The 20,450-nt window shown below is 47.8% G+C and overlaps 1 protein-coding gene across 1 annotated transcript in view; it reads left to right on the plus strand.

The window, feature by feature from the left end:
- Nucleotides 1–20,450, plus strand: part of ALPK1 (alpha kinase 1) — a 314,892-nt gene that overhangs the window by 180,287 nt on the left and 114,155 nt on the right. The window contains exon 4 of the mRNA XM_078676727.1: nucleotides 3,205–3,359. Coding sequence (XP_078532853.1) covers nucleotides 3,205–3,359 — 155 coding nt within the window. The remainder of the gene's footprint in view (nucleotides 1–3,204; nucleotides 3,360–20,450) is intronic.

Genomic DNA, 20,450 nt, shown 5'->3' on the forward strand with positions numbered 1-20,450 from the left:
AACACCATACCTTGCTGCCTGATGTTGCCTGGACTGTAATCATTAATTTGAACAAAAAATGTGACTTAAAGTAGAAAAAAATACTAAATTGGACACATTCTTGTAAACACACGAAACAAGCATTTGCAAATCAATAGGTCTCACATTTGCGAGAGTTTAATCTATTGGCATTGTAAAAAACAATGCCTTTTATTTATGTTTTTAAAATCAACACATAAATAAAAGGCAATGTCATTTACAATGGCAATAGCTCAAACTCGTGCAAATGCGAGACCTATTGCATTGCAAATGCTTGTTCTTTTGTGCTTCTGATGTAGATTGACCAATCGATTTCCGTTTGGGGGTCATGAGTGTTGAAGATGCTCGCAAATTCCCTGTCTATTTCAGTATTCGAAAGATTATGAGGGCCCTGGGAGGCCGATTTAAAAAAAAAATGTGACAGAATCCTTCGCGGGAGTGACCTCAACAACTTCCCAAAGTTTCATGGCGATCGGATGAATGGTGTAGTAATGCATAAAGGACAAACAGACAGGCAGACATACTTTCATTTTTATATATATATAGATACTAGCGTTGCTGCGATCTCAGAAGAAAGGAAATTTAAGAAAACTTGTTATGATAACATTCAATTTACATTGTATAATTTTTATTGAAATGTATTCATTTTAATATGGAAATTTTTTTAAAGTTTTGTTTTAATTCTGTTTATTTATTCGAGTGCTTATGCATACACGGTATTTTTTGTTTTTCCGTCTGGTGCGTACACAAATAAATCAGAAGTTTTTCCGACGCGTGAGCTGGCCACATACAGTTGTCCATGTGAGATGCACGGATTCTCCAAATCTAGTCCACACACTTGCAGCGATTGTTCTTGTGTTTTGTTGATGGTCATTGCAAAAGCGAGTCGCACCGTAAACTGTAAACGTTCAGTATTGGAAAGATTACGAGGGCCCGGGGCCGACATTTAACACATTTACACATTTTTCTTTTTTTTTTTTGCCAGAAACCTTCGCGGGAGTGTACTCAACAACTTCCCAAAGTTTCATGGCGATCGGATGAATGGTGTAGTAATGCATAAAGGACAAACAGACATACTTTCGTTTTTATATATATATATAGAAGATTACTACCCTTGAGGAGGCATTGTAATAATTTAAATATCACTATTTCTTTTAAAGCACTTTGGCTATAGAAAGCTTAACGCTAACAAAAGGTAACATTGTTTTATGTGTAGTATACAAAAGTTCGAATCCACTGCCTAAATCAGGAGGCTTTGCTGTATACTCGAAATGTGCTCAAATGTACTCATGATACATCTGCTAAACATGTATGTGAGGGCTTAAGACCTGATATCACTTCTTGTAATGTCAGTTCTTGTGATGTCACGTGCTGTGATGTAACGCGCCTGATGTCACACTCTGCGATTCCACGCGCTGCGATGCCACTTGCATACTGATTAACTAGGCTAGTCCCCCCACTTCTTTTTTTAGGACTTGTGCCCTGCAAACACTCAGAGTTGGGCAAGCAACTGAAACCTCGAGCCAGACTCCAGTCTGAAGCCTGGCTCTGGCTCCGCTCGAGCTCCTGTTGGAACCCCGAGCTCATAATAAGACGAGCTTTCATATGGCTTCTGCCTGCCTCCCGCCCTCTATCCATTGTGTGGCATTCCTGTCAGAGCTGCCGACTGTGAAACTGGGGACCTAGGTTTGAGTCTCCACTTGGGCTCAACGTCCTGTGATTCTGGGCACATCACTTAATTTCCTTCTGTGTATCAACAGTGCATATGACCTTGCGTAATATAGCTGGTGCTCATGTAAAGCACTCAGCCTTGGGCTGAGTTTCTGCTGTATTTAAAAAATGCACAAAATGAACTAAGAGGTAAAAACAAAGATTTAAATAGGGAAAGGCAAATAGAGAGACCCTTTCCTGCTGATTTTTACAAAGGGAAACCTTGATGTGTCGCGGCTTCCCACCTTAAATTGTGTGATCTTAAGTAAATACTTAATTTCACCAAACCTCTTTTTTTAGCATTATCGCGTATGAAAGCACTTTCAAATATGTTGATTCAGACTGCCAGTTGTACACAGCTATCATTTTGAAAGCACTTCTCAGTGCAGTATTATAATATGCCTTATTCTAACAGCCAAGAATTGTGACACATGTTTTTCTTTTATCTTTGTATATGTCAAATTTATTCCAATAAAATATTTTGAGATAAAAAAAATCTCCCACGTGATAAAGAAACTTTTTTGAATTTTGAAGAGTTTTTAATGTATTTTTCGTAATGTTTGCTGTGTGATTTACATAACCAATATTTTCTAAGCCAGACCCTTGGGCCTGGAGTCTGAATGAGCAAAAACAAGAGCCATTTCTCTGTCGGTCGGTTAACCGACACGCCCCTACCTTGTTGAAAATGACATGAAATGATGCTGTACATTTATGCAACTGATTGTGTTCAGAATTCTAGCATGATGTATAATGAACTGCACTGAAAAAGTGTTTTAAATCAAGCTGTTCTTCCATCATAAACCAACAATAGGCTTGTTTGCACAGCTCTTGTTTCTACCCAGCTCTGAGAAATCATTTTAAATGTATTTCTGTCGCATATTTTGTTTTCTGGGTGAATCATGCTCGAGTTTCCAATTTCTGTAACCTTTTGTTGTGAGTTTACTAGTGGGAGTATGTGCAACTTAACTGCCGTCAGAAGGCATCCATTAGCCCTAGCACCTCACGGGGAAGCGAAGCCAACTCGTCGGTTAGTAGGCGTTTTGAGGTTAGTAGGCCTACTGCCTTGTACAATTAGAAAACGTCCGAGAAATACCCCAAATGTGTCCACAAAGCTGTCAGGCAGGTGTCCGGGGCAATGATTGATTACAAGAGGCGCACTCTTCTGACAGAAGAGAAAGTTCCAGAAAGCATCCATGTGCGCGTCTCTTCACGCGCTGGCAGTCACTAGAGTGCTTCTGCCTTCCTGATGGATGAATGCCTCGGTTTACCTGCAGGGCATATTGGAGCCGGCCCAATGACAGGTTTATTCACATTACTTGCTTGTGGAGAAGCAACATCTTGTAGGGCCTCTGAGGCCCGCCTGAGAGGGGTGGGGGTGTGGATGGTTCTCACGTTGGGTGCCGCGTCATAACAGTGGCAGTGAATGGTCCTGTTATGTGCGTGTGATTCACTTACATGCCCTTTGACATGTTTCAGGTTTGCTGCCTGATGAACTGAGGAGGCTGATTGAGGAGGCCAAGGAGATGAAGTGGCCCTTTGTGCCCGAAAGGTGGCAGTATAAACAAGACGTGGGCCCAGAAGACAAAATAAACCTTCACGATCTGATAAACGCCAATCTACATCAGCTGCTGGTAAGTGAAGGGCGTGTTCCCTTCGTTCTCATGCATTTTGTTCACCACTCTCTCCTGTCAGTCCCATTTCTCCAACCTAATAGCCCCCAAATCTATATCTAGTTAACATCTCATGCGCTGTGTTATCTGTGGAATAGAATAATGGAACAAGCACCGACAAAGCCAATGGCGTTGGCTTGTGCATAATGGATACACACATAACTACCCAACATCTATGCACACATTGGAATGAATTACACATGTATGCACATTTATTCACATAGTGGTGGGCAAGTGAGCACATTAACAGGAAAAGCTGGGAGATAGCCGTGCCCCAGTGTTTCTTTGTTTAAAAATTGTGTATTTTTAAGTACGTATTTTTATTTTATTGAATGAAATATTTATAACACAGGAGTGCACAATTCCACGACGCAAGCTAAATATTTAAAGAGAAAGCAGGGCAGCAAATACGCTTAAAAGTTTTAATATGTTTGAAAATTCACAGAACAAAATATACCCTGAGAACAAAATATACCCTGGGCCTAAATGGTGTGCTAGAAGGAGCAGAGCATTGACAAAATGAGGTAGTCGCCAGCAAAACACAACACAGGGACCAGTGGACAGCTTCATGTAAAGTTTTTACCTGAAGAGCAACACTGCCTGCCATATTTAGGAACATACTTCGAGCAGGCGTAACAATTTATAATGAGCAAAACTGAGTAAAACGGAAGTCCAAGATGGGTTTTCTCTCCACGTCTATCCTCCTCTTTCACCATCGAATTCTTCTTTCCTGTAGCAACAACTCTTGTTGCTCTGGGTCTCCTAATTTCACAACTAGTGTACATTCTTTCGAAACTTGTCCCTATGGAGTCTTTAGTCGGCAGTTGGTGCAATGAGTAGAGCGTCAGTGGAAGTGTGAGCAGAGCAAACTGGGAAAGTGGTTTGTTGAAGATCCCACAATTTGGTCAAGAAGGGTCGCTGGGGTTTGAGTCTGCCATTTAGGTACAGGACCATATTGCTCATGTATTTAGTTTAACACTAAAGGGCATTATTGGATGGGGAGCTGTTCAGTTGTGCCAGCCCTCCATTATTGATGTTGTCCCTAATAAGTTCTTCTGCCTTTTTCATGTTTTTTTTTTTTGGAACAGTTTGTGAGGGGCTTCTAAATATCAAACTGGTAATGAACCCTGTGGGGTCCTCCAATGGCCTCTCCACACTGTAGCCTCAATTCCCTCCACTGTGATTCCCTCTGTAGAAGCCCTGGTTGTTGGCAGTTCATTCTTGTTTTTCGATTGGATAGTTGCACCTGGATGAGTTGTCTGCCGGATTACCCATATAAATTTAGTGCAGAGGCTTTGGGCATATTATTTGTTTCTTGTTTAGTAAATGTATCATTACATGCCCCAGTGGTGCCTTACCCTTCGCAAACATTAGCACAATTGCGCATTGCAACAGCTTTGTAAGCGTTGCTGGTGCACCTGTTGATAGGGTTAATCATCAGTGCCGCAGTACATGTGGAAAAATGGTATTTGCAAGATGGAGGATAGACACTACCCGCAGAGGAAACCCACGTACCCTCTTCTTCTTCTGCTGTTCTTTGTTCAAGGGCTGCCTTCGTTGGAATACACTAAGAGGCCCATTAGGATGGCGGGCAGACTTCCGTCCGCACGCACGCCACCCTAGTGGTGCTGGGACCTACTGCCAGTAGTGCGGCGGTCCCGCACCGGCGATTAGGATGCCACCGTGGCATCCTCCATTCCCAGCATTGTAGCGGGCGTTGCTCCCAGCACCGCCCGCCACAATGCTGGGAATGCACTGCCTGCATTGTCATGCACAAGGTGACCGGCACCGCGAGGTGCCTGCCACCATGTCCATGACAATGCTGGGGGGTACCATAGGTACCCGCCATGTGCATCCCACACCCCCCCAATACCCTGGGGGCCCGCAACAGGCCCCCGTAAGAAAATTCTGCATGCCCCACGGAAAGGCATGTTTCCGCCCCATGCTAATATGGATGGCGGTGTCTAGCAGACACCGCCACCATATTAAACCCTTTTTTGCCCGGTCAACTTCTCGACAGTGCGGAAAAGCGGCGGACGGTCTTCGGGGCAAATGGGTGGCGGGCGGGGAAGGATGTAGGGTGGATCGCCACCGCCATGCAGACGGTGGCAATCCGCCCTAGATCCTAATGGACCCCTAAGTTTCCTGAAAAGTGCGCGTCTCGTCATTTATTCATAGGCAGTGACTAGTGCTGGATAACAGGGGAAGAAGACATTTATAGGCATGTTTTACCCAGCCTGATAAATTGACCATTTGAACTTGGGAGATGTCATGTCTGTGACTGGTACAGTCTACTGCCCAGCTGCCTGGATTTGAGGACATAGGCTGGAGCTGTCCTCTAGCTCACTGAATGCTGTTTGGATCTGGCCCTGCTTGCCCTCCTTCTGTTGTTGTTGACTTTAGTGTTGCACATACCTACGAGGAAGACCCCACCAAGCCCAAGGAGTCCACACAGAACGACACTGCCTCTATATATCCTTCAGAGACAGTGGAAGGGAAAAATAGCACTAAATGCAACAGATAAGAAACATCAGCAAAAGCAGCCGCTCTCAAATTGTGCTCTTGTGGTAGGATATTTCCCCTCAGTTGCTCTTTAGTTTGCAAGTGGGCATAATCGCTTTATTATCTGTAATTCTGCATCGACGTGTAATGTGTAATTACTGAAATTACTCTGACACTCCGATGTAGTTAAAATTCCATCCAGGCCTAGAAATAACTTGCTGGTGAGACAGCTGCTTAGAACTGCCACCCCAATGGTGTCTGAGGCACCGACCTATTCTAGATGAGTTTTCTGGTGCTAGATTTCCCAGCTGGCGTCCTCGAGGGCAGCAAAAAAATGTCAGTCACACAGAGGCATAACTAGAGCCAAATTTCAGGGGGGGGCGGCGGGGAGTGGGGGGATGATACTCGGATGCTTCTGCAATAAGACGGACTCCAGACCAGCCAGCCCACAGCTGCTCAAAAACTGTGACTGTGCCCGCGAAGCTGTCTCAGCCTGGGTTGACACACGATTTGGGGGAGGGGGGCTGAAGCCCTTTGAGCCCTATGGGTGTTACGTGCCTGCAGTCACATGCTGGGAGAAAACTTCCAGCACTCACAGGCATTGAATGTTTGGTTGTGGGTTTTTCAGAAAGAGCCATCACTCAAGGGGTTTGTTTCTGAAAAGCAAAATATTATCTCTAGGTCCATGTGACATGGTGGTCTTGAAATTTTAAAAAATGTCAACTACAATGAATCTACCACGCTGTCAGAGTGCCAGGGACCTTTCAGTAGGGATTGGGTGAGGCCCTTAGGTTTTACCAGTGATGGACTAATACAAACAGCTTAGGCTACATGAATAAAATAGCTCCGAGGCGGAACTCCATTTTGTGACATAACACTTGCATACCTCTGTCCGTCCCTGCTCTTCAAAGCCAACAATTCCACTTAATAAATCAACATCCAGTATTCTTTAAAAAAAAAAGAAATTTAGATAAGAATTAACAGTTGTCAGTTACAAAGCCAAAGTTGTAAAGGACAGGAAGGTTAGTCTCTTTAGGATAACATTGTAAATGCTGTTTGTTCTTGACGTGAATCTCCATAGAGTGATTCCAGAGAAATGGATGTTGGTGGAGGGGTCAAAAACGAGTAGTAAGAGGCTGCTAGAACTACATGAACTTTGAATGTGCACTAGGGCATGCGTTGTTTTATCTTGCAGCTACCATAACTTCAGGGACCATCAGAATCATTGCCTTCAGGTGCTTATGTGATGGTGGTAACGATAACTGTATGTTATTTTATTTTTTTATTTTTTTAAAAACTTTTTATTAAATTCAAAACTTACAAAAACAGAAAGAAGAAAACAAAACACAAGGCAGTACAGTACAGATGTGTCACTTCGGTGTCGGGGGAGGGAGTATACATGCAATCCGATCGACAGAATCATACAATGAGAAAAGGGGGGGAGGAGAACAGGAGCAAGCAAAATGTCTAATTAATTGTGGAGGAAACATTAGGTTGGGGGGAGGACAGGTCAGTATCCAAATCTGTGGGAGGGGGGGTACATATCTCACCACGGTATGCGTTCCATTGAGTCCAGACCTTACCCCACTTACGGGGTGTGCCACGGGCAACATATACTGTCTTCTCTCGAAACATGCACCAATCCATGTTTTGTTGCCACATCAGAACCGTCGGTGGCCTCTGAGCACCCCATAATTGGGCTATGTCTCTCTTAGCAATCATATTACCCAGGGTCACCCATCGAAGCTGCGCCACGTCATAGTCATTCGGCTCCCAAACATTCAACAAGCATCTCCTCGCCTCAGGCCTTGACTGCACACCCGTGACCTCACTCATAACCTCATGCACCCGAGTCCAGTAGCGCGCCACTGCGGGACATTCCCAAATGATATGGAGAAACGTACCCACGAGACCACAACCACGCCTGCACAGGCCATCCACAGAGAATCCCATGCGCACCAGACGGGGGCCAGTTACATACACCCTATGAAGAATTTTGAGCTGGACAAACCGAAGGCGCGCCGGGATCGCAACTTCCTTCGGGGAAGAGATTGCAGCCTGCCAGTCCTCATCATCAAGTTCCAAACCATCACTGGTCCAAACCTCTCGAAGGTGGCAGAGGAGGTCAATCCTGTTGTTGATCAACTTTTTGTATATGAGCGAAATCGTGCAGTCCGGGACGTACCCGTCCAGAATCCGATCCTCCAGCGGGGACGCCTCCGGAAGATCTGTGCCCAAGGGAAAGACAGATAACACCGCATGCCGGATTTGTGCATAGCGAAAGAACTCCCTATCATTCAAGTCATACTCAGCTTTCAGCTCCTCAAACGTCTTGACCCTACCTTTGGTCCATACATCATTCACCCCGCTGATACCGATCACATCCCACTTATCAAAACCCTTCGACTTCCAGAGGGACCCGAGCTTTTCAGATGCGTAAAGCGGAGTCGCGCGAGTCGGTTTATCAGCCCAGCCCAGAGCCGCCGTTGCACGATACCACACCTGTACGGCTGTCATGGTGGGGCCCGTGAGAGTCTTGCAGACAGATCTCGTGTATAGAGCCCTGTCATAGTCTCCGCCGGGTAACAGCCACTTGTCCATTTCAAACGCCGGATTCGGCGAAGGACCGTAAGTAGCATGGTTAATCGCCCCCAGCTGAGAGGCCCAATAGTAACGGCGAATATCGGGAAGCGCGATGCCACCGTCGTACCACGGGGGCGTCATCTTCGCAAGGGCAATACGGGAACGGCCCCCCCATATCAATTGTCTCTGTAGGCTTTCAATCTCCCGAAAGTAGCTAGCCGGCACTGTACCGAGAGTGTTTTGCAGCGCATAGAGGAACCGGGACAGCGACATCATCTTGAACAGCGCCGCTCGTCCCAAGGGGGAAAGAGGGAGCCTACCCCATGCGATAACATCAGCACGAAGGCGCTGAAGCGGGGGCAGCAAATTGCGTTCATAACGGAGTACACGGTCCAAGGTAATAAAGATCCCCAGATACTTAAAACCTTCCCGCACCACCGAAATAGGACAGCCACGGGGCAAGAGAGGAGCATCGCCCGAGAGAACGTAGACGCACAACTTAGACCAGTTATTGACGAGACCAGAGTTTTTACGGAAAGAGGTCAAGACGTCAAAGAGGACGATCAACAATTTCCGAGGTGACGTGAGGTACAACAGGATATCGTCCGCATATAAAGACACCCGGGCCTCAAATTCCGAGGTCCATCTAATGCCTTTCAAAGATGGCTCCCACCTCAACCAGGCCGCCAGTGGTTCCAAAGCGAGGGCAAATAAAAGAGGAGACAAAGGGCAGCCCTGGCGCGTCCCTCTGCCGAGGGCAAATGGGGCGGAGACACGGCCGTTTACGACCACTTGTGCTAAGGGTTCGGTGTAGAGCAGTTTCACCCAGTTAATGAAGGTCGGGCCGAAGCCAAATTTAGAGAGGACCGCCCAAAGATAAGGCCACTCCAGCGTATCAAACTCCATAGTGGCGTCTAGAGACGCCAAAATGGCTGGTTCACGCAGCGTCCCCGCCCGCGCGAGGGCACCATGTAGGCGCCGGAGGTTCAGTGCCGTGTTGCGGTGTGGTATAAACCCGGATTGGTCCGAGTGAACCAGATCGCCTATGACAGATACTAAGCGGTTAGCCAGCAATTTAGCCAGGATCTTTGGTTTAGCATTGATCAGAGATATGGGACTAAAGGAGGTGCAGCGGTCGCGTGGCTTACCATCCTTATGAATCACAACTATGGAAGCCAATCTTTGGTCAGGAGGAAGGGAACCCGTCTCTAACGATTCCAAGAACATCGACCGTAGATATGGAGCTATCGTATCCGGACGGAGCTTGTAGAGCTCAATAGGGAGCCCATTGGGGCCCGCAGCCTTCCCTGAGTGAACCGAGCGGATGGCAGTCGCTACTTCCTCCACTGTGGGCGGCGCCTCGAGGAGTCTCCTTTCAGGGTCCGACAAACAAGGCAGTGAGATGTCTCGCAGAAGCAACTGGGAGTCATGCTCGGGTCTATCGGACACAGGGGAGTACACAACCCGGAAATAGTCCGCGAAACACTCCACGATGTCAGCGGGTCAGTGAGACTCACTTCATTCACATTCACAATCACGGGGACCACCCGACTCGCGCGCTTCCTCTTATCCAGCCAAGCAAGCAACTTCCCTGCCTTGTCACCCACATCATACAGACGCCCCTGCTGTTTCCTGCTCATTTCTTTCGCCGCATCAGTAACCAGTGCTCTGTAATCAAGTTGTTTAAGACCCAGGAGGTGTAGTCTATCCGGGGTGACCTCGGATTCCAACTCCCCCTCGAGAACGGTGATTTCGTTCTCGATCCGAACAACCTCCTCCTGTTTAACCCTCTTAACATTGCTAATCAAGGAAAGGGCTTGGCCCCGAATCACAGTTTTGTACGCTTCCCACAATGAAACAGAGGAGGATACGGAGCCCACATTCTCAGCAAAGTAATGATCAAGCGCTTTAAGCAGTTCTGTTCTCACCGTAGGATCACGGAGGTACCAGGGTTAATCGGAGCCACTCGGCCCCCAGTCCCTAGCTTCGTGTCTACGACCAACCATAATGGGGATTGATCCGATATACCCCTAGCAAGGTGTTTTATCTCCCTTATAGAGGAGGCCTGTGAGGAGGGCATCAACACATAATCCAGTCTCGAGAGACTGCCGTGGGCCCCAGAGTGGAAGGTGTATTGCGACTGCCCAGGGTGGAGCAGGCGCCAACAATCAGTGAGCCCCAGAGTGTCTAAGAAGTCCCCCAACCAAGATTGAGACCTTGCAATTTCCCGGGGAAGGTAGCGATCGCACATCTCCGACACTACAGAGTTGAAATCCCCGCCCACTACAAGCTGACCCTCCGGGACTCCCAGGATTACTCTTCCCAGATCGGCGAAGGTAGTAGTCTGCAGACCAGGCGGAACGTAAACGGAGAGCAGGGTGATAACCCTCCCCTCACAGCGCCCCACAATGGCAGCGTACTGCCCCCTATCATCAAGGATGATGTCGTCAACAGCAAGAGGGAGGGAGTTACGGACAGAATGCCCACCCCCCTAGAACCAGAAGTGAAGCCGGAGTGTGCCAGGAGACGATACCCACGCCTATTCATTGCATGGCACGTATTGCCAATCAAGTGCGTCTCCTGAAGCAACACCACATCAGGGGATAAACGTCGCAACATTTGCAACACCACTCCCCATTTTATCCTGTCCCCCAACCCGTTGACGTTCCAACACAACAATTTGAGTCCCCTACCCCCCATCCCAGAAACCAGCCCCAGCCCCACCCCACACCAGACGCAACACTATATAGCAGGAGCTCATCAGTGCTATGCCTTGAAGAAAACAAAGAAACAAAAACAGCAACCCCCCAACCCCAAAAAAGACCCTAAACACCTTACCCCCCACCCTGCACCCCTGCTTAAGACTCAAAAGCCACCCCAACTTGCAGTGTGCCTGTCGCCCTAACATACAACTAATCTACGAAAAGAACCCTAGAGGAGGAAGACTCACCCACCCCCCGCCCACACCCCGAAAAGACAAAACATTTGCTGGCAATAGTTGCATAGCATCAAACCACAGCTGAAAGTCAATACGGTGAACCGGGAGCCGGTGTCGCTCCCTATTCCTGCTCCACTGGGCCGCCCTCTGCTCCTCCGGATTGTCCAAAGTGTTCAGAATGTTCCTGCCCCGAGGGCAGCGTGTCAAGCCAGTCACTTGCGGCCCCAGGATGGTCGAAGAAAAATGTTCGATCTTTGTACACCACACGTAGCCGGGCCGGGAAAAGTATAGCATATTTCATGTCTCTGTCTCTCAGCTTCCTTTTCACCCCTTGGAATCCCAGTCTTTGTTTCTGTACCTGCTGGGTGAAGTCCGGGTAGAAACTGACTGTAGAGTTTTCAAAAGCAATGGGACCAGACTGACGCGACGCTTGCAGGATCGCATCCCTGTGCCAAAAATGGAAAATCCGAGCAATGATGGGACGTGTGGTGGCTCCCTGCTTAGGCGGGCCACCCGGTATCCTATGCGCACGTTCTACAGCAAAGAACTTACTGAGGCCTTGGGGCGCGAGGTGATTCAGAACAAGATCCTCTACCAACAGGTCCACCGAAGAGGCTCCCGATTTCTCCGGAACACCAACCAGACGGACGTTGTTCCGCCGTGCACGGCTTTCGAAGTCTTCCAAGCGCTGAGAGAAATAGTCATGGGAGGATCGCAGGTTGCCGACTTCTGCCTGTAAATCGGAGACGTCAGTAACGAGGCTGGATGTCTTTAGATCGAGGGATTTGACCTTCTCGTTGGTTTTCGCAAGATCTGCCCTGATCAGGGTAACATCGATAGCGACAGTGTCCAGCTTACGGGCCAGGGCATCATATTGTTGACCCAATGAGGCCTTCATGCTAGCAATGGCGCCCATGACGTCTTTTAGCGACAAGTCCTCACCCGTCGAGGAATCCTCTCCGACATCATTCGGGGATTTGGTCGGTCCCCCCGGAGAGCCTTTGGCGAGAGTGTATCTGTCCATGACATTCGACTGCACGGAACTCCCACGGAGAGCCGGCTTGGTCTTGCGCTTTTCGCCCTCGGGCTTGGTGGCCATCTTAGATACCGTGCCCCGGAGGGTGGCCTGAGACCTGGTGAAAATGGCTACACACGGTGCGCCCGCAACTGTTTCAAAGAAAAAGTGGGCACTTCACACCATTCAGTGAGCCGCAGTAGTAGGCCAGGTCGGCAATTGTTGAGTTATGGTTGGGTGGAAGGTGACCAAGACGGGCCAATCCAGACAGAGTCAGAGAGGTCGCGGGCGAAAAACGAAACCGAAAGTAGACGACCGAGCCGGGGAGACTCGGGCAATCCGTTGTTATTCAATTGCTGTCCGGCTGGCAGAGAAACAGAGCCCGGGGTGGCACCAGGAAGCAGGCCAACAAAGTTCAGAGACCCGTAACTTCGGCTCCCGGAGTCCAAATCGAAATCTTGAAACAAATAAATGATCAGCAGGGCTGTGCCATTAACAACCCATCCTCTAAGTCAGGATAGGATACAGGATAAACGGCGGAGGTGGCGAAGGTCCGGGAGCCCTGTGCTCACACGACCATCTTGGTTGCGCGCGAAGCTCCTCCTCCCGATAACTGTATATTATTAATGGTAATACTTGTTCAGGTCACTTTACATAAAATATTTAGCTTCATCTAAAGTGTTAACTTTTGTCTAGTCTCCTAAATAGAGGTCTATGAACTCCTTTAATGTCTCCATTCAAATTACACAATTGGTTGTTTTCTTTTGATTGGTCTTCTGGTGTCTGTACTCAGTTTTCTCCCTGGTCTTTTCTGGTGTTCACACGGATTTATATCAGTCACTCTCAAGGTAATTTGAATGTATTTTGTGTTTGAATATGCTTATTGATATATCATAACAACATATACTGTAAGAATTGAGCATAAATGACATACAGAGTCATGATACAAATTATCCTTACATCCTGCAGTTATCATATCAAGAGAAACAGATGTAGTAAGTATTGTCCGATGCTTATAGGGCGCAACAAGTAGCATCAAGCAGTTTGAAAAAGATGATACACACTGTAATCAGTAAATTTTTATCACTCCTAGATATGATCTATTACACTACAACAAGGCAGGAGGGTAGGGCAAGATCGAGAATGGGGCAAGGAAGAGGAGCATTCCTCAATGGGTAGAGTTTCCCATGGTTATATGTGCCTGCATGGTTGCAGTAACTGTTTCCAATTGAAATATGGGCAGTGTGAGGTGTCGCTGTAATATCAAAGCCTTAAGAGAGAAAAAAACGCAAATATCATTGACGAGTTGGACTTGATCAATGAGTCTGTAAATGAGTTGCTCAAGTGCTGCCATTACGGACATGGCCTCCAGCCAGTCTTTGTGAGTAAGAGGAGTAGGCGTCTTCCAGCTAAGAAGGTATAACTTTGCCTTAGCTAAGGCTGTCCGTCTTTACATGTGGTTGTTCAAACCAGGTATATCTTGAGTGTCATGGTGAACGACTAGTGCCACTGAGGGAGAGAAAAGTAATCCACTGGAGTCTTTACGAGTTTGCCAAATGTGAATAGAGGGGCAAGACCAAAAGATATGTAAGATATAACCTCCAGATTCTTGACATCTCAGCAGGCGTCTGTTGCTAATATTTTAGTTTAAAGAAAATTATGGGGAGTCCAAGTGGCAATCGTGCAGAATCTTGAATAAACTTAACTTGATGTGTGCCTCCCTAAGGCCACTATCATGAGTATGCAGCGAGTGTGACCAATCAGTGTCGAACTATGTGATCTGCAACTGATCCTACCATTTATATAGCAAGAGGAGTTCAGTTGGGTCAGAAAATAGTTTAGTAATAATCCCAGAGACCAATTTTTTGTAGCGACCCTACTTCTCTGGTAAGTTATGTAGCGAGGAGACTGGAACTGTCCAAGGTTGTGGCCTCAGTTGCGTTTTTAGGCTGGTTCTTAGTGGCAAGTATTTCCAGAATTGTTTGTGGGGCAGATGGAATTCAGTGGTATGGTCTGTGAATGATTTAAGGGTGTCATTTATTAGGATTTCTTGTATATTGGAGCGCTTTCTTGAATTTTCGTTAGCCTTTCTCATAAAGCTTTCCCACTGTTCCATAGGTCTCAGACTTTCACTGAATTTTTTTCTTTAAAAGCCGTGAAAGGCACATTTTGTGCAGTCAGTTGTTTGGAAGGATCTCTCAAACACCGGGATGTCAGAGTTACCTTCCATGCATAACCTGCATGCAGATCATTGCGCACAGATTTTCCATTTGCTATTTCCCCCCAGCTTTGACAATGCTTAAAGGAGAGTTTTAATGTGATTAACAGCATTTGCACATGTGATGAGCATTTGTGGATGTCTGTGTTTACATGCATTACCCCATTAACGCCAGAGCTATGAGCTTTGCCAGGGCTTGTTTTTTTCCTTATTGTGCCGGTGACCTCGAACATCAGTGTTTAGCAAAGGCTGACCCTTTTCCAACCAACATAAAGCGCTTTAACTTCCAGGGATACGCGCTCTCCCAGAAGAAGCACCTGCAGTAAACCCCCCCCCCCCCCCCCGAGAGGCCTGGATGGATGGGAGATTAATGCGCCTGTAATAGCGAGGCCGGGTTTTCCACATTATACCCTCTCCACAGGTAGACGCGCCTCTTCGGAGACGATACCAATTATTTATTGCTGAAACATCTGTCGATAAATGCAGCTGCCCCGCTGCACTAAGCATATCATGGGGTCACAGGCCACATGGGCCTAAAATCCTGGTCCCATGCTACTGTTGGGCCATTCACTAGCCCTCACCCCCCACCAAGTTACCACCGCCTTTAATGTTTCATCTTGATGGCGGACATACTTTGTAAACTTTGCTCTGCCTTTTTCCCTGGGTGCTTTCAAGCGTTATTTCATCTTCATCAGTGATTTATGTTTCAGGGTTATTATACGAATTGTACTAAAGCAAGTCAGTGGTTTGGGGTGGGAGCTGAGCAATTTTTCATCTCACAGATGAAATGTGACATTTTGACCTGGGTTATTAGTTTCAGTCAGACCAAGGATGGGCGCCTGTGTCCAATATGCAAATATATGGACCCATTTGCTGCAAGAAGATGTTAGTTTCTTTCTAGTGTACACATATCTTATTTTAGCTTTTTTTTTTTTTTTACAATCCCCCTTGTTAATTTATTAAGAACATTCCTTACAAAAGTTAAAGCTTTAAATTCTAGAGAAATAGATGGGCCTTTACTAATGTTGTATCATACCTATAAGCCATATTATGATGCAATGTCTGGGTATTTTTAACATTATATTTGATTGCACTGTTATTTACAAATGACAGTGATTATGTAGAAGTAAAGTTGGACAGCTTTGCTAACGATGACAATCTGCTTAAATTCGTAATGACCTTATATAAAACAGGCAATACAGGAATCGTGGTCACTTTGTACGTGTTTAAAATTCCTAGTTATATATATTTACATTGTCCTGTTAGTGTCAATGTGAGAAGATGGGCATTTTGCGCCATTTTATAGTGTTGTGTGAGGTCTGCTTGCAGTGTGAAAAATTGCTGTATGGCGACTTTGTTGGGAAGTTGACTTTATCGTGCCGTGCTGGGCGTAGCTGTCCCTTGTTTGAAAGAAAAGCATTTAATAAGATTATTAGCCCTTGGTATCCCGTGAAATCAGACTTAGTCCAACTTTTTTGGGGGCATACGGTCTCAGTCAAATCAAGAATCTAGAGGGAAAGATGCACCCGGAAGAGGTGATTGACTTGTGTGTGAAAGTTATTTAAATCGGTGCTTTGGAAGCAACCTTAGTTAAGTGCGAAGTTGAGAAAGAACGCGCATTCCCACAGCTCGGAGAGCAAGCAGAGGATGGGAACTCGCTTTAACTCCAGTCAGCGTGACAGGTCAAGAGTGGGGTTTTACAAAACAAGTCTGAGGCGGGAGAAAGGCGAGGGCGGCCTAATGAATCAGACACTGGCGAGCCGAGCCTGCGAGCATGAAACCTTGGGAGGGAGAAAGGGGGGGCAAGCACACCGACTACCATTTTGTGTGTGTAAAAGGCCGCTTTATTGAAACAGGTGCACATCACATTTATTAAACTGGCAAACTGCCTTACAAACTAAAACCTCTCTAAACATCGAGTTACCTGACCCCTTTTTGTTTTACTCCCCCCACCCCTACGATCCCCACATGATAAAATCCCCCACCCTGCAATATAGAAACATATAACTCAATTACATCATAATACTATCCAATTTTATCCCCTACCTCCTAACTCCAAAACCTCCCAAGACCTACAGTCCTATTTGCCTTCTTGCAACTGTAACTAACTACCCTCTAATGTCAACTCCCAAACTGGTTACGCTTTCCCCGCTCCCGTTTCCCAACTCCCCAAACTTCACGAGAAAGTACCGAACTCCAGCCAAACTTGGCCAACATCAAAAACAACTCCGCCAGCACCTGTTCCGAGCGACAACATACATATAAACACCCCCTGTGTACCTGTCCCAACCAGCCACCTGCCACAAAAAACCCGTCCTGACCTAAAACCTTCCCAGCACAAAAAACCCGATGCCAAAACCGAAAAACTCCAGGGAGGGTGGGCGGGGCTAAAAGCTCCTGACTGAAACGTTCCCAGCCACCAGGTCTCAGTACTTAAAATGGTGGCTGGCAACCTCGGGGACGCTATTTATACCTTGGGCTCCAAAATTCCTTTTTGGGCTGCTTTTGGGCTGCTTTTGGGCTATCCCCAGCCAGCCCAACGCGGCAAAATGGCCGCTCGCTTGTTCTCCCCCCTTACCCCTCCCAAATCTGCCCGGGGGGCAGACCTCGTGGCTCGGCTGCCCCCCAAACCCCCCTTGGGAGGGAGAAAGGGGGGGCAAGCACACCGACTACCATTTTGTGTGTGTAAAAGGCCGCTTTATTGAAACAGGTGCACATCACATTTATTAAACTGGCAAACTGCCTTACAAACTAAAACCTCTCTAAACATCGAGTTACCTGACCCCTTTTTGTTTTACTCCCCCCACCCCTACGATCCCCACATGATAAAATCCCCCACCCTGCAATATAGAAACATATAACTCAATTACATCATAATACTATCCAATTTTATCCCCTACCTCCTAACTCCAAAACCTCCCAAGACCTACAGTCCTATTTGCCTTCTTGCAACTGTAACTAACTACCCTCTAATGTCAACTCCCAAACTGGTTACGCTTTCCCCGCTCCCGTTTCCCAACTCCCCAAACTTCACGAGAAAGTACCGAACTCCAGCCAAACTTGGCCAACATCAAAAACAACTCCGCCACCCAGGGAAAGGCGGAGGTTAGGTGATTACACCGCCTCTGCCTTTTCCTGCCCCCCCACCCCTACCCTTTTTTGATGCAGAAAATGGCACCAACCGCCGGCCCCCACCCACGGCGCACCCCCCAATAAACGGGCCTCCCTGACCCATGCAACCTGAAACCATTCAGGATTGAGACTCAGCTTCCCACCAAATTAGCTATCCTGTGCTTGCCACTTGGCCCTCTTCACAAACGAATGCTCCGCCATCCAAATCAACCAGCCCCTGGCTAAGAAACCATTCCCGACCTGCACGAGCAACAATTAGCAACAACTATGCCCCCCCCAACGTCCCCATGCGCGTTCAAAAGCACTCCGCTGCGCACTTAACGCCGATCCACTGAGGATCATCGCCACCGACGCGTAATGTCCCCCAGCCGCACCACCGTCAATGCGCTTCTGACGCCGCCCCTCTCCGAAACCGGCGCATGCCCTACCGCCTGCTATCCACCCCCCGCCCTTGCCTGATGCTTCCACCCCGCTAACCCCCCGACACGTACCACCCTGCCCTCCAAAAACCGCGGTGACCCCCCAGCACATGAATTTCCGACACTACCCCCATGTGCTGTGCCACCAGAATCTCTAGCAGCCCCGGTAACCGCTGCCGCTTGTCTGCCGGCAACCATGCCTCCCGCAAAACCCACGTCAAACCAACACCCAACTATTGACCACGCCATGCCAGCCCCACTGTCTTTGAATTCCCAAAACACTGGCACTTTGTGCCATGACTCCATCACCTCGAGCCGCCTCAACATCTGCCGCCGCTTGCCTGCCGGCAACCGTGCTTCCAGTAAACACCAATACCAGCTCAATACCCAGAATCGACAGCGCCGTGCCTGGCCCCACTGTCTTTTAAAGTTCCAACACTAGCACCTCGTGCCTTGCCTCCATCCCCCGAGACGCCTCAACATCCGCCGCCGCCTGTCTGCCGGCAACCGTGTCTCCAGCGACACCAAGCCCAGCTCAATACCCAAATTTGACAGTGCCATGCCGTCCCCATTGTTTTTTGACTTTCCAACACTGGCACTTTGTGCCTTGCCACCATCACCTCCAGTAAGCACCGAGACCATCTCAAATCCAAAATTGACAGCGCCGTGCCTGGCCCCACTTGTCATTTGAAGTTCCAACACTGGCACCTTGTTCTTGCTTCCATCACCCCTAGCAGCCTCCACTTCCGCCGCTGCTTGTCTGCCGACAAACGTGTCTCCAGCAAAACCGAGCCCAGCTCCATACCCAAAATTGACAGTGCCGTGCCTGGCCCCACTTGTCTTGTGAATTTCCCACACTGGCACTGTGTGGTTTGGCTCCATCACCTCGAGCCGCCTCAACATCCGTCGCTGCTCGTTTGCCGGCAACCGTGCCTCCAGCAACACCGAGACCAGCTCCTTACACAAAGGTGACAGCGCCGTGCGTGGCCCCACTGCTGTATCCGGTGCCAATGGCACCCCAAGGACCTCCGTGATCTCCTGAAACCTGTCCAGCGCCACCTGGCAGTTCGTGGAGTCCGGGGCCCCGCCACGAAAAAGAGTCATCCAGGTAGGGCTGAAACTCCCTAGTGACCCGTTCGTTCCGTAAAAACCATTGCTGGAACCCACGAAACCTTCAACACGCGCAGGACCTCGCGCAGCCTATCAGCAATGCCGTGTCCCCCTACCTAATGAACAACCCACGAAACCTTCAACACGCGCAGGACCTCGCGCAGCCTATCGGCCCTGCCATGTCCCCCTACCTAATGAACAGACCATAATAAAAAGTGGTCCCCAGGGAATTATTTTAAACTTATTTTACCTTACAACTGTGTCACCATAGTGAACAACATTCCATAACGCTCCAGGGATTATTATCAAATCAAAATGTTACAGTTCTCATAAGCTACTTAAGAGCATATCCGACGTACATCACCAACGTTAAGCCATATTACATTCATGTCTGGCGACGCAAATATCCACAGCTACCCAGGTTTACCATGTGCGGTGTTGTTTTACCCTTTTCCCCACACTATATGGTCAATATGGCACATTCGCCATATATACCTTATTCCTCCCTTATATACCCAATCCCAACACCCTGCTCAGAAGTCTTGTACTTGGAAGAGTGTCATAGCGTCAACGCATCGGTCCCACACGCCATTATCTCCGATACCCTCGTCAGGACAAGTGTTGCCCCTGAATCCATTGTAAAATCACCCATGTACCACCAACAACATATTTACAACCAATCCCCTAAGAACATGTATATGTATTGTCTGCCCACACCAAACGGAATGCCCCCAAGCGCATATCCATAATGTCCCTGCACCTCTTCCACTCCCAACGTGTCCCGCGTGTACGAACCCCACTGCACCCTCACAGATTCATGGAGTCAACGTAACCCAGGTCTCATACGGCTGTCCAATCAGTGGTGCCGCACCATCCTACTAGTTGAAATGCACCCTCCTCTAACCTCCATTTTAGCTCCTCAGTACCCACCCTCACGACCGGCAACTAAGACCTAAAACGCCTGTTCCTAAAAAGGAACCAAAGTCCGTCTCCGCAACCACATGAAATTCTACGTAGCCTTCACTTGCTGTGTAACCATGCACCAACCCGTATATCATACCTTCCGCCTCTCTTTTAGCAGAAACTAAAATTTGAGCACATGTACCCAACAGTACCGATATTCTATCGTGTTATG

Source organism: Lissotriton helveticus, chromosome 2_1 (assembly GCF_964261635.1).
Source record: "Lissotriton helveticus chromosome 2_1, aLisHel1.1, whole genome shotgun sequence".
Taxonomy (NCBI): domain Eukaryota; kingdom Metazoa; phylum Chordata; class Amphibia; order Caudata; family Salamandridae; genus Lissotriton; species Lissotriton helveticus.